The sequence below is a fragment of the Tenrec ecaudatus genome, chromosome 18 (genome assembly GCF_050624435.1).
Source record: "Tenrec ecaudatus isolate mTenEca1 chromosome 18, mTenEca1.hap1, whole genome shotgun sequence".
In the NCBI taxonomy this organism is placed as follows: domain Eukaryota; kingdom Metazoa; phylum Chordata; class Mammalia; order Afrosoricida; family Tenrecidae; genus Tenrec; species Tenrec ecaudatus.
In genome coordinates this window covers 47700980-47713854 of record NC_134547.1, presented here as the reverse complement: position 1 = coordinate 47713854, position 12875 = coordinate 47700980, and the positions used below count along the sequence as shown (strand labels likewise).

General features: G+C 56.9%; 1 protein-coding gene across 2 annotated transcripts in view; it reads right to left on the bottom strand.

Annotated features, from left to right (window-relative positions):
* Positions 1–3000: 3000 nt before the first annotated feature.
* The window catches only part of SLC12A3 (solute carrier family 12 member 3), a 37599-nt gene continuing 27724 nt past the window's right edge, over positions 3001–12875 (bottom strand). For both annotated transcript variants that reach the window (XM_075536524.1, XM_075536525.1), the window contains exons 24-26: positions 11214–11349; positions 8747–8814; positions 3001–3210 (exon numbers count right to left, since the gene is read on the bottom strand). In XM_075536524.1, coding sequence (XP_075392639.1) covers positions 3069–3210; positions 8747–8814; positions 11214–11349 — 346 coding nt within the window. In that variant the 3' untranslated portion in view covers positions 3001–3068. The remainder of the gene's footprint in view (positions 3211–8746; positions 8815–11213; positions 11350–12875) is intronic.

Genomic DNA, 12875 nt, shown 5'->3' with positions numbered 1-12875 from the left:
GGTGTCTCAGGAGACCCTGCCAAAGACAGAACCTGTGTAAGGCGTAACCTGCCAGAGGAGGAAAAGGCAGATCCATCGCTCCAAACAGCACAGCAATGTATCTGCATGCGCCTTGGGAGGCAGCCCTGGTAAGTTCTGGTCTCACGGATGTCTATCTGCCTGCCTCCCCGGCACTGGCCCCTGCTTCATGAGTAGAATGTCACAGTCCCAAGGCAGGGAGATTGTAGCCTCTGGACCTCCACTCCACTCCATGGCATAGTAGGTCAGTGACTGAGCAGAGCCTTTGAAAGACCAGAGGGACTAGAGGCTCACATAGCAGGGGAGGAAGACATGATGGGTGGATGTGGCAGTTACATAATCTGTCAACTTGTGAAGGGGGTGGAGTCTAGTCTGAAGAGGAATTTAAGGTATCGGACATATGGGCTAATATCGGACTAATGGACTCGGTCTGGACTGGGATGTTTCCTTAATAGACAATTACTCTTTGATATAAAACTCTCTTACACACATATGAGCATCTATGAATTTGTTTCTCTAGTCAACCCCAACTCACACAGATTAAGGTGGGGGGAAAGAGAGATGACTGGAGAATGTGTCACCTCCCCCTGCCTCCTACATGACATCCACAACTTTGGTCAGCCTGCAGGGGTCAAACCATACTCACTGGCTGGCCAGCTGACCGGTGACACATTCTGGTCTAATTCTGTCATTATACAGACTGAGGCCCAGTGAGAAGTCCCACCGTCAGGTTCAGGGACAGACAGAAACCCACGGCCAGGCCTCTGGGGGCCAGGGGTGGGGACTGGTTCCTCAGAGGGTCAGTGGCTCCCAGAAGAGCCCCACAAAAACGCTGCCAGGCGAGCCACAGGGGCAAGCTTCCCTGGGTAAGTGTCAAGGTCCAAGGCCAGCGCTGACCTGTTCTTCAGAGCACCCTGCGAGCTGGCAATCGGGGTTCCCAAACCAGTATGTTCTGTGACTCAAGGAAAGTATTTTTACTTCATTGTTTGGGGGCCGCAGGGTTCACTCAGGTTGTTTTTTTTTGTTTGTTTGTTTTTTAGGAAAAATAAAAATGATTCTCATTGCTTGAGAAATCGCTGTTGTGTCCTCCCCCCCTCACACACACACCCACACCCGGCACCACATTGTGCAAAGGGTCAGGTCTGAAGACCCCACACCTCCCGGGCCGTTTCAGCAAACATGTGTAAAGGGGCAGCACGTATTCAGACACCCTGAGGTGTGCCCAGATTCCTTCCCCCCATGCCGGGAAGATTGCTCTCCAGGTGGGTCTAGACAGGCAGGCATCCCTGATGGAGACCATGCATTATCCAGTGTTGGGGGGTGGCCCCAGGGTTCAGAGGACAGCTCGGGAGAAGAGCCCCAACACCCTTGGCCAGCCCCCCAGTTTCTGTGTCTGGGTCTCCCCTCCTCCGCAGACTAGTGCAGTGGAAGAGCCATGGGGTTTAGAACAGCCCAGAAGCTCTTGGTACTGGTGCCAGGCTGATGAAGGCTCCTGCTCTTGAGAATGGAGCCCCACCTCTTAGAGGCGCACAAAACCCAGGCAGTGCATATGGCTTCCTGCCACCCCAGTGCCACAGGAAGACAGCCCAGCCTTCATGTCAACAAGCAACTCACCTCCACACTGTTTGGGGATCTAGAGCGGCAGTGACCTTTCTGGGATGGTCACCTACCGGCCTTGGCCAGGAGCCCCGGAGGTGGAATGGTTCTGCGTTGGGGCTGCCAACTGCAAGGTCAGAATCCAGCAGCTGCCCCGAGGGAGAGAGACAGGCTTCCTGCTCCATAAAGAGCGAGCCTCAGAAACCCAAAGGGGCGGTTCTCCCTGTGCAGCCGGGTGACTGTGAGTGGCCTCGACTGGATGGCAGTGAGTTCTGTTTTCTGATCCTCGGACAACACTCTGTGCACCATCTGCTCTTGTAGCTGGGCATCGTGGGGGCGTTCAGTGCCAGCAGACACACACCAGGGAAGACCTGGACTGCGCTTCAAGTTGTGGGTCACCACCCGTTAGTGGGTGCTGGCATGACCCTAGTGGAGTGCAGCCAACAGGAGGAGGAGAAGGAGGAAGAAAGAACATATCAGAGTACATCACCCAATGTTTTGAACTCACTGTCCATGAGTTGATACCAACTCTTAGTGACCCTGCAGCACAGGGAAGAACGGCCCCCGTGGGTTACTGAGACCGTAACTCTACGGGAGTAGTAAACCTCAACTTGCTCTTGGGGAGTGACTGTTGGTTTCGAACCACTGACCTGGTTGTTAGCAGGCCAATGTGTAACCCAAGATGCCATTGGGACTGTCCCCCCACGACCACACCCACTCTGCCATTGGCATTAGGTGACGTCAAGTCAATGCTGACTCATGGAGACTGGCTACATGGGCAAACTGAGCAGGTCCAGGGAGACTTGTTCAAGGCTGTGTGACCATGGAAGCTGAGCTCTAGACCCCTGTGCCTAGACACCTCTGGGTGCCAGCCCCACAGCTCACCCTGGAGCACCTGCTTATGTCGCTCAGGGCCTCTGCATCCCCCGAGGGTAGATACTGCCCGGTGCCATTTTGTCTCTGCTGTGCGTATGCATTTGGACTCTCCATGGGCATTGCGTTTCTAACTGCGGGGTGAGTGCCGTCCCAGAGTGCGAGGGTGGGAGGAGCAAGGAGTGGGAGAGGGTCCCAGAAGCTCACAGGGCCCCCAGTCCCCCTGTTCCCACAACCCCTGCAGCCAGGCTCCCAGTCTCCTGACGGGTAAGGGAAAGGAGGTGCGACGTGGGGTAGGTCCGTGGAAGGCACTGCATGCTGACTCTGGCGCCACACAAAGCAGACTGCAGTCCTGAGGAGTTGCGGTCAAGATCAGAAGACTTTAAGAAGGACTATGGCTGCCCCAGGGGGTTCCTGCAAATGCAGTGTGGCCATCAATTGGGAATCTGCCCGTTTCTTCACTTGGACCATCCAATGCCAGCCCTCCAAGTGCCCCCAAGGGTGAGTCCTGTCCAGGGGGTGGAGGAGCAGTTTGACCTTCCACATCCTTCAGCCTTGGGCACGGAGGGCCGAGCCTGCAGCTACTGACAGTAAAAGGTGAGCACGTTTTCCTGGTTTCCTCTGACCAGGATGATGGGAGGTCTGAGGTCCTGGGACAAGGTCTCCAACCAGGCCATGTACAGTGAGCTCGGACACTTCCCCTTCCTCCCGATGGGCAAGGTTCTGCAAGGCAGGAAGAGATGGATGGAGATCACCCAGCAGCCGGGCCCTGCCAGTAGGTCCCAGCCCCCTCCCCACTGCGCCCTGAAGGTCAGTGGTGGGCAGCAAGGGTGGTGGGCAGTTGAGGGCCAGGCAAGAGTGGCGATGAATTAAAGAGGGCTGAAGGGGCAGGTGCTCTGTGATGCAGGTGTATACATGGCCTTTCAACGAACCCACAAAAACCCACGCTCAAAGTGGGCTGCAGACAGGAGGCATATCCGAACAGAGCCATGGTCTGCAGGTCCAGCCCTGCGGTCTGCTCTCTCCCAATACCCCTGGCCTGGGCTTTCCCTCACACGGACCCGGGCCCAGTGGCTTACATGTTCTCCTGCCTTGGGGCCACGTGGGGGCCGTCTCACCTGGAAGGCAGTGCCACAGCTCTGCACCTTGGCAGCACTCTGGTGCCAGGTCAAATGCCACCTCCTTCTCTGACTATCCTCTCCATCAGGTTACCCATCTCTCCCACCTGTAGAGCAGCTCCCGCCCCGTGTGTGTGTGTGTGTATGTGTGTGTTTGTATGTGTGTGTGTGTATGTGTATGTGTGTGTGTGTGCGTGTTCTCCCATCTTTCTACAGAGCACCTCCCTCCATGTGCATGTGGGTGCTGCCTCCCGTTGGCACTGCACCTCCCACCCCATGTGCGAATGCTGTCTCCCGTCTGCAGACCACTCACGTGTGTGTGTGCATGCGTGCTCTCTCCCGTTGGCATCGCATCTCCCACATGTATGTGTGGTCTGTCTCTCATTTGGAATGTCTGCTCCCTCAGAAGCTGGCCAGGTCTGCCCTGGTCACCCTCTGTGCTGGGCTTGGGGTGGATGTGCTAAGTGGGTGGTCCCCCCTCATTGGGCCACTTGAATCTCACCAGCCTCGCTTCTCTACACACACACACACACACACACACACACACACACCCCCCTCTGTAGGGGCCCAGCCTCCAGCTGAGCATCTTTGTCCTGCCCCCTGCCCTTTGAGTCTGCCCATGGTAGCTAGACCTCAGCCCCCATATTTGAATTGCACAATCCTATGCAAACAAGTCTCAGAGTGACCCCCTGGGACAGGGTAGAACTGCCCCTGTGGTTTCCAAGGCCGTCAAAGTTTACAGAAGTAGGAAACTCCATCTTTCTCCCTTGAAGAGGCTGGTGGTTTTGAACTGCTGACGTGTGGTCAGCAGCCTGATATGAAACCACCATGCCATGGGGTTGCTCTGGGTTGACTCGGTGGCAGTGAGGTTTCTGTGCAAACATGGAGATAGCCTGGGATGAGGTTCAGTCCTGTCTGTCCTCAAGGCTATTTCAGGCCATGGCCTTTCCACCATCTCAAGAATCCTAGTAATGCCCGGGAGGCTGTCAGCTGGTGTCCCAGGGCGGCCAGGCGCGGGCGGCACTGCATGTCACAGCCCCTCCGCCATCAGTTCACGTAAGCCCAAAGTCCCCCTCTCCCACAGCGGCAGGAGAGCTATCACTGGCCCTGGCATGGATCCAACTGTGTCCCTCAGAACATTGTGTCAGACACGGGGTCACCAGTCAGCTGGGCATCAAACACATTCCCCAAGTGCTTGTGAGCAAGCCCATTCTCCAGAACCTTCTGACTCCCGGAGCCCATTTTTTCAGAAGCAGGCAGCCAGGTCTTCTCTCTTAGGCACCTTGGGTGGGCTTGAATTCCCAACCTTTGGCTAAGCAGCCAAACAGGGTAGCTGCTACCTCCTGACAGGGGGGTCCCGAGATGAGGGAACAAAGACATTTCTCCATGCTTGTCATCAGAGGGAGGATGTCTCTGCCCAGTGGCTTCCCAGAGGGAAAGGAAGCAGGGATGTAAACTTCCTGGTGTGGCCGCTCTTAGCCACGGAGAGTCCTGGGTCCAACTGAGATGCACAACCTCCCTGCTCACCATCTGAGAGACCCCTCCCACACCCCCGCCCCCAGCAAACACTCGTGCCTCTGAGGCTAGGTGCCCTCACCTCACTCCCTCGCTGAGGACCACCAAGTCCATGATCTGCAGGACAGGGTAGAATTGCCCCGTGACTCTTTATGGGAGTAAAAAGCCTCCTCTTTACCCCATGGAGTGGTTGGTGGTTTTGAACTGCTAACCTGGTGGTTAGCAGCCTGATGTCTAACCACTACAGCACCAGGGATCCTTTCAAAATAGGGTAGCGGGGCAGAAACCAACCCCGTTGCTGTCATGTGAGCTCTGAGCCATGGTGCCCCCACATGTGAAGGACTAGAACTGCAGGTTTTCTGGGCCTCACGCTTCCCAGGTGCAGGTCACCAGGCCTCTCCTCCGTGCCACCCCTCGGTGGTGTACACTGCCAGCCTTTGGGCCAGCGTCGGGCACAAGCAACCTGCACCAACCCAGAGACCTAAAAGTGGGAGGAAGAGGTGATAAAAGAACCGCCTCACGGAGTTCTGAACATCAACCAGGCCCAATGCCGAGTGCCACACACACTCCATTGATAAAACAAAATGCTGGTCCGGAGCAGACTCCATGGCAGGGAGTCACACTGTTTGAGACCTCTCTGTCTACTGGGTACTTGAGCGGATCCCTGCCGTCAATGAAAGCCTGCGTTGTGGCTTGTGAAGCTTGCTCTAAGCACTAAATAAGCAGTCCTTGTCAACACCACTTTAATGGGCGCATGACGCCCCCAGGGAGTGTTGTGGCTGCGCATCGGGCTGCTGACTGCAAGGGCAGCAGTTCAAAACCACTAGGCACCCCGTGGGAGAAAGATGAGGCTTCATGCTCTCATAAAGCATTAGAGGGTCGGAGGTCCACGGGGGCAGTTCCACCTGGCCCTCTGGGGCCCCTGTGAGTCGGACAGGACTCGAGGGCAGTGGGTGGGAATGCCTCTTTCTGGTTTTTACCCAACCCACTGTCACCATCACCGCCTCTGCCAGAGCATGGGCACAGGACCCCTGAGTGCCGGCAGCCTGTGGAGCACAATGTCTGAGAAGGGGTTTCAGGAACTGCTAGACAAGGTGGTCTTATCATCTCACCGAGCTGTAAAGCACCCTCAAACCGATCACCAGACCTTTCTCCCACCGTACCCCTGGTTGGGGGTGGGGGCAGGGGGAAAAGCTGCCCCTGCTCAGGAGACTACCATCTGAGGTCAGAGGTTTGCCAGGTCAGAGGCCTTCAGGGTGACCCAGCGGTGGGGCTCCCTGTGGTAGGGGCTGGGCTGGGCTTGCTTTACCTGGAAGTACAGGTGTTGTGATTAGGGGACAGAGGGCATGTGGAAACCTGAGTCTCTGGGGTGCAGGCTGGGCCCCCAACCCCACCTGCCCGGATCCACAGGACAGGAACCAGTCCTGAGGGGACTGCCGGGGGTCTGGATGAAGGGCCTGTGCCAGGGCATTCTTTAGGCCTGCAGCAAGGGGTCTTCACGGAGAAAGAGGGGTGTCTAAGCCTCTCGGAGGGGCAGGAACAGGCTGGGAGTGAGGGGCAGTGATGGGCTGGCTCACAGCTGGCCAGGCTGCACTGGAACAAGGAGCCGTCATCAGGTAAACTGCTCCTAGCAGGTGGCAACCCCCCCACCCCCCGGCCACACGCTGCCTCACATGGACTAGAAACCCAGAAATGCTGCCCATGGGGGTGTGTCCTGTCACCACAGCTCAGAGAGTGGCTTCTTCCTCGGAACCTGGGTGCTCCCTCAGACCCTGATGTGGAAGGAGTTGACGAACTTGCCTTTTTCCATTACCCCCACACCTGCTACTCCCAAAGAGGACAGGTGCTCCCCAGACCAACTGCTGGAGCCCCGGGCCTGTCTCTAGACTGTGCAGCTGCAGCTGCTGGTCGTCCCTGTGATGTTGCCGGGCAGCCAGGCCCTGACAGCTGCAGCTGCCCCTGCGGTGGCAGTGAGCAGGCGCCCCTGTGTGCTGACTGGACGCAAAATTATCTGCGCTGGCTGGCTCCTCTGAGGACGGGGCGGGGGTGGGGGATTGACTTTCTCCTTGAGAGCCAGGGGGAGAGAGAGGAGGAGCCAGGCAGCAAGTGTCCACCTCCCCGGTGACATTCCTTATCTCAGGACCCAGTGTGGAGCCTGGGTGGCGTGAGCAGGTGGCACGCAGCTGGCGGGCACAGACTGACGGGTCAAGCCCTCCCCGGCAGCCTGGGAAACAAAACGCCTGGCACTCTGGTTCTGCCAATGCCCGAAACCCAAACCAAACTCACTGCCAGCGAACCAGTGGGGCTCCGGCTCGACTAGAAACCTTGGCAGGAGCAGACCGCCTCGTCTTTCTCCCAGGGAGCGGCTGGTGGGTTCGAACTGCTGACCTGTGGTTTGCAGCTTAATGAGCCCCCACCCTCGGGGCAGTTCTCCCCTTCACTTGTGGGGTCCCCATGGGTCAGGGGCTGATGCAAGGGTAGCTACCCACAACCTGGCTGAGCCCCAGACTGGTTTGTATGGCAGGAAAACGAGCCCGAGTGAGTCAGGGTGGAAAAGGCGCTTCTAAATCACTCCTTGTAACTAGTCCTGCTAGAACCAGGGACAGGAATGCTCAGAAAACAGCGCAGTCGGAGACGGAGTGCGCCCCTGTGCCTCTGGCGTGAAGGTGCGGGGAGCTGGGGTTTGCACAGGGGCCCTCTCTTGCCTCGATGTCCTCCCATTGCCATCCTGAAACTCTCCATGGTTGGAACAACAAAACAGAACAAAGCTCACTGCCACGGCCCTGACCTTGACCCACAGCCATGCACAGGGGCTGTTCTTCCTCTTCTCTGTCCTACTGGGTTCCCATGAGTTTGTCACAAACTCACTCACTGCCAGCAAGTCGAAGTCAGCTCAGCAACCCTAAAGGACAGGGTAGAACTGCCCCTGTGAGTTTCCAAGACTAACTGCTTATGGGAGCAGAAAGGCCTGTCTTTCTTCCTCCTTTGTATCACTTTGTGTTCACTCGGTATAGGCCCGATAAATGATGTAAGAGGTCCTGCTCTCCCCGTGTGGAAAGACAGGTTCGGCAGGACTCCGGGCCATCGCCATCCAATAGGATTATCCCGTGGTTCGTAGCTACCACGCCCCTCAGTCCCACCCATCCCTGCCCAGGTTCCCCCTCTTGGCCTCACAGAGGCGAGCAGAGCTGCCGGAGATCCTCTGGGAGCTCACCCTCCTCGACCCGGGTCTGGCCAGCACTCACAGAGGCTGAAGCCCTGGGGCCCAGGACAGAACCTGGCTGGCCCAGACTTGGGCTTGGCACCGACACCTGCTGGGGCAGCCAAGAGCCAGAGGGGGCCAAGTGGATCCTAATCGAACAACCCAGCATGACCCTCCATCTGGAACAAGCTGGGATCCCCTGGCCAAGCTGGGTCTGGAGGCAGCACACAAGGGAAAATCATTGTTCAGGATTGGTGGCCCTTTGATTCTGATGCCGGAAGGGTGAGCTCTGTCGGGCAGGACCAGCCACACACTTAGAACCACTGGGCTTTGCTTACTGGCACGTGGGGGCTGCGCTCCTTGGCCAGTGTCCCGCTCCTGAGCCCTTTCAGGGCTGGCACCCCCTCCATCAGGGTCAACTCACATGACAACGAGGGCCGCGTCTCGGGAGTAATCCAGCAGGATCTCATTCAGCCTCACCTGCCGAAGGGACTGGGAGGGGACAGGAGCACAAGACAGGCGTCACTCCCACACTGTCCCCCAAGTCCTGGGTCTCTTCTTCCACTTGAACTGCAGACCCCACTCGCTTATCAGGGGCGCTCCTGCCTCCAGCAGGAGGGACCGCTCACCTCTGCACGGAGCCTCCTGGGTGTTTCCTGGCCGGCTGCATTTCCTGCCACCCTCAAATTGGTTCTAACTTACATACTAGAGCCTGGTGGCGCAGTGGGTAAGCGCTCGGCTGCAAACCGGAATGCCGGCAGTTCGAACACATCATAGGCAAAAGACACAGTGGCGTCTGTTTCCGTAAAGGTTCTGAAACCAAACCTACTGCCAGCGAGTCAGTTCCAAATCACGAGACCCTACGACAGTCGAGGCAGGGTGGAACTGGCCTTGCGTGTGCCCGAGCCTAGAACTTGTTATGCAGGAGTGGAAAGCCTCATCTTTCAGGGTGACCCTGTAGAGCAGTAGTTCTCAACCTTCCTCATGCCGTGACCCTTTCATACAGTTCCTCATGTTGTGGTGACCCCCCAACCAGAAAATTATTTTCATTGCTACTTCATCACTGTCATTTTGCTACTGTTATGAATCATTGTGTAAATATCTGATATGCAGGACATATTCTCATTGCTACAAATTGAACATAATTAAAGCATAGTGATTAATCACAAAAATAATATGTGACTATATATTGTGAAATATTTATGTGTTTTCCTATGGTCTTAGGCGACCCCTGTGAAAGGGATCATGACCCACAGGTTGAGAACTGCTGCTGTAGCGACTCTCCAAGGCTGTAAGTCCTTACGGAAACAGTCTCAACTTTCTCTTGTGGGGTGGTGAATGGGTTTGAACCAAGGACCTTGTGGTTATGCGTCCAGCGTTTGCCTGACAATGCTGGCAGGGCCTTGGAAACTCCACTCTGTTCTCTGGGTCACTATGCATCAGAGGTCCTGCACAGCACTGGGCCTGGTTGGGTTTCGATGGGACTTCATTCCCACGTCCAGCAAGAGAACAATGGTAGGAGTAGACAGGGTGTCGAGAGGACGCTGATATTTCACAGCAGGGAGAACGGCACCCCACTGAGCGGCATCCCTGCCTCCACCTGTGCAGTGGGTTTGATAGCGGACAGGAACCACCTCTGCACACTGCTGGCTGCTACAAGCTTCCCAGAGAGCACGGTGGTCTGAGCTATTGGGCAAGGTCTCCAGGCTAAGGGAGGGAGCAGTTCCTCCAAGTGTATGCTGGGAGCAGGTAGAAAGGCTTATGTTAAGTTGTTCAGAAACAACTGACTCTGGCTTGGCCCGCAGATGGCCAGCCCGACTGTAGAGAAAGGAAAACCGAGGGGCAGGGAGGTGACCTCCATGAGAGGTGACAACCCCTCACTCTGGATTTCTGGGGCTCGGTCACTTGGGGGAGGCTGCCCAGGACACCGCAGGGTGCTTCCCAGCACCCCTGGCCTCACCCACTCGATGCAACAGCGCCCCCCCCCACTTCAGGAGGACAGTAAAAAATGTCTCCAGGTAAAACTGTTTTTCAAAGATGGGGGAGAGGTAGAAGTAGTATTAGAATCATAACCTAGTAATTAAAAGATGTAATTGTCTACTGTAACAATCTGATGGACCGATTAGAGGAACATTTACACTGCACCAAAAAATAATTTAAAGTCTTTATCATTGCCATTGCCAACTATCCCCGGGGAGCAGTCTCCGCCCCCACACCTCCTGGGCGAGACACTGGCTCAGGGCCCAGAGCAGCGGGGCTGTGACCTCTCCCCACTACCTGGAACCCCGAGCTCCCCAGCCACAGCAGCCGTTTGAGAAGTGCTCGCCACCCCCACCCTGCACCCCTATCACAGTCCTAAGGAAGAGAGGGGCATGGCTTTGGGGCTGTGTCTGGGGGTGGGGTGGGCGTCTATAGAGTAAAGCCAGAAGCTTCTGGAAAGGCCAAACCCGAACCAAACTCACTTCTGACTCCTAGTGACCCTTCAGGACAGAGTAGAACTGCCCGTGTGGAGTTCCGAGACTCTGGGAATCCTGGAGGAGAAAGACCTTGCAGGTAGCAGCCCAATGTGTAGACCCTAGGTGGCACAGCCAAGCCCTTGCCGGTTGGTCAGCTTTGGTGCCTCCTCCACTGTCCCCATGAATCCCTGGCAGTGGGCACTGGGGGGTGAGGGGAGGACCCCAGAACACCCCCTGCTCAGGGACTCAACTAACAGTGGTGAACAGACCACTGGGCAACCTGCCTGCCTGTGTATCTCTGAAGGGAGGAGGCCTCGGGTTGGGAGGGTCCAAGAGGGAGGGTGTTAGGAGGCTCAGGACGCGAAGGAACATGGCCCTGACCTCCCCCCTGTGCCACTTGTCCCCACCCCCAAGCCAAGCCACCCTTTGCTGTACCTTGGTCCTATTCTTGTGGATCTCCTCGTCCGAGATCTTCCAGGGGCAGTCCCGCCTCAGCTCGGCGACAGTGGCCTCGTCTTTGAAACCATCGTTCAGACGGAACGGCGCAATCATGTCTTCAAACCGCTTGGTGCTGGGGACCCAGAGAAGGGGTGGGGGGTGGGAATGAGGCTGCCAGAAGTAGGCTGGCCTCCAGGGGGTGGGGCCTCAGGATGGGGGCGGAGCTGCACTTCAGTCATTCGGGTCCTCCTGCCAGGTGGAATAAAGCCCAACCTGGCACTCGGTCACCTGAGCGGCCTGGACTCGCCATACCCACCTGGGTGTTCACAGGTACGGTTTACCCAACTCTGCTGTGCCCCAGGGGTCCCAGGTGGGGCCCAGCTGCTAACAAAGGTTGGTGGTTCAAACCCGCTCTGCGGTACCATGAAAGAAAGACCTGGTAAGTTTGGGGCCAAGCAACGCCGTGGAAGAGCTCCACGCCAACACAGAGGGCACTGAGCGCCGGAGCAGACTAGGCGTCCACTGGCTTGGCTCTTTGACGTCGGAGTGGGTCCTGGCGCTTGGCGCAGCAGCGGGGCCAAATCCAAACTCACCGCCCTCGAGGGGATTCCACTTGGCGACACCAGAGGACAGGGTAGAGCTGTCCCTGTGGGTGTCCAAGACCAGAAATCTTTATGGGAGCAGAGATGAGTCATCTGCAGTCCCTGCCCTACAGTGTTCACGCTGGCCGAAGTGCAGGCTGGCCTGCTAACCACGAGGCCGGCAGTTCGCAAGCACTAGTTGGTCGGAGGGAGGAAGGGGAGGTTGTCTGCTCGCTACAAGAGATGCGCAGGCTCAGAAAAGCAAAGTAGCTTTGGGCTCTGTCCAGAGTCCCAGTGAGTCGGACTGGACTTGGTGTCAGTGAGCTTGGGCCTGGGCCTGGGCCTGGGCAAGCGCAGCCTAGAGGAAGTCAGTACTGTCGGTCCCAAGGCTGCTGCAGAAAGAAGCAGGAAACAAGAGGGACAAGGGCTGGCTCTGTTGCTGAGAAAGCTCCGGTGGGCGGAGCTGGGAGAAGGCGTCCATGCTCAGGCAGTCTGAGCAAGCGCACCGTCCCCAGCCAGCATCTCCTATCCCAAAGCCGAGCTGCCATGGGGTTGGTTTCCATGCCACGCGTGCCGGGCTTAAACTGAGCCCCAGAGGTCCCACTGCTGATCTCCCAGACGCTGGCTGCCAGGCCTTTCTTCTGCGGCACGGCTGGGTGGGTCTGAACTCCACCCTGTAGGTTAGTAGTGGGACACAAATCGTTTGTGCTGGTAACAGAGCCCAGTATATTCATATCTGTTCAATAGCTCAGGAGCTCTGCTTGCAGAGGCATAGCTACATTGTTAGGCTGCTAACCACAAGGTCGGAAAGTTGTAACTGAACAAGAACAATCCCCTGAAGCCAACTTTGAACCAACGATTGTCTGCTGACTTAGGACAGAATGTCTGCCTTAAACATGCTCCCGCGGGACAGCTGTGGAGAAAAGTGATCCAGCACAGGGTCCCTGGTGTCACACAGGGGAAGTGCCGGGGACACTGGAAGCTCTGCTGCACCATCTCGCCCTGAACGCCAAGACCAGGAGTCAGCAGAAGCCACCAGCAGGGAGTGACCAAGTGAGCTCTGGAGGAACACAGACTC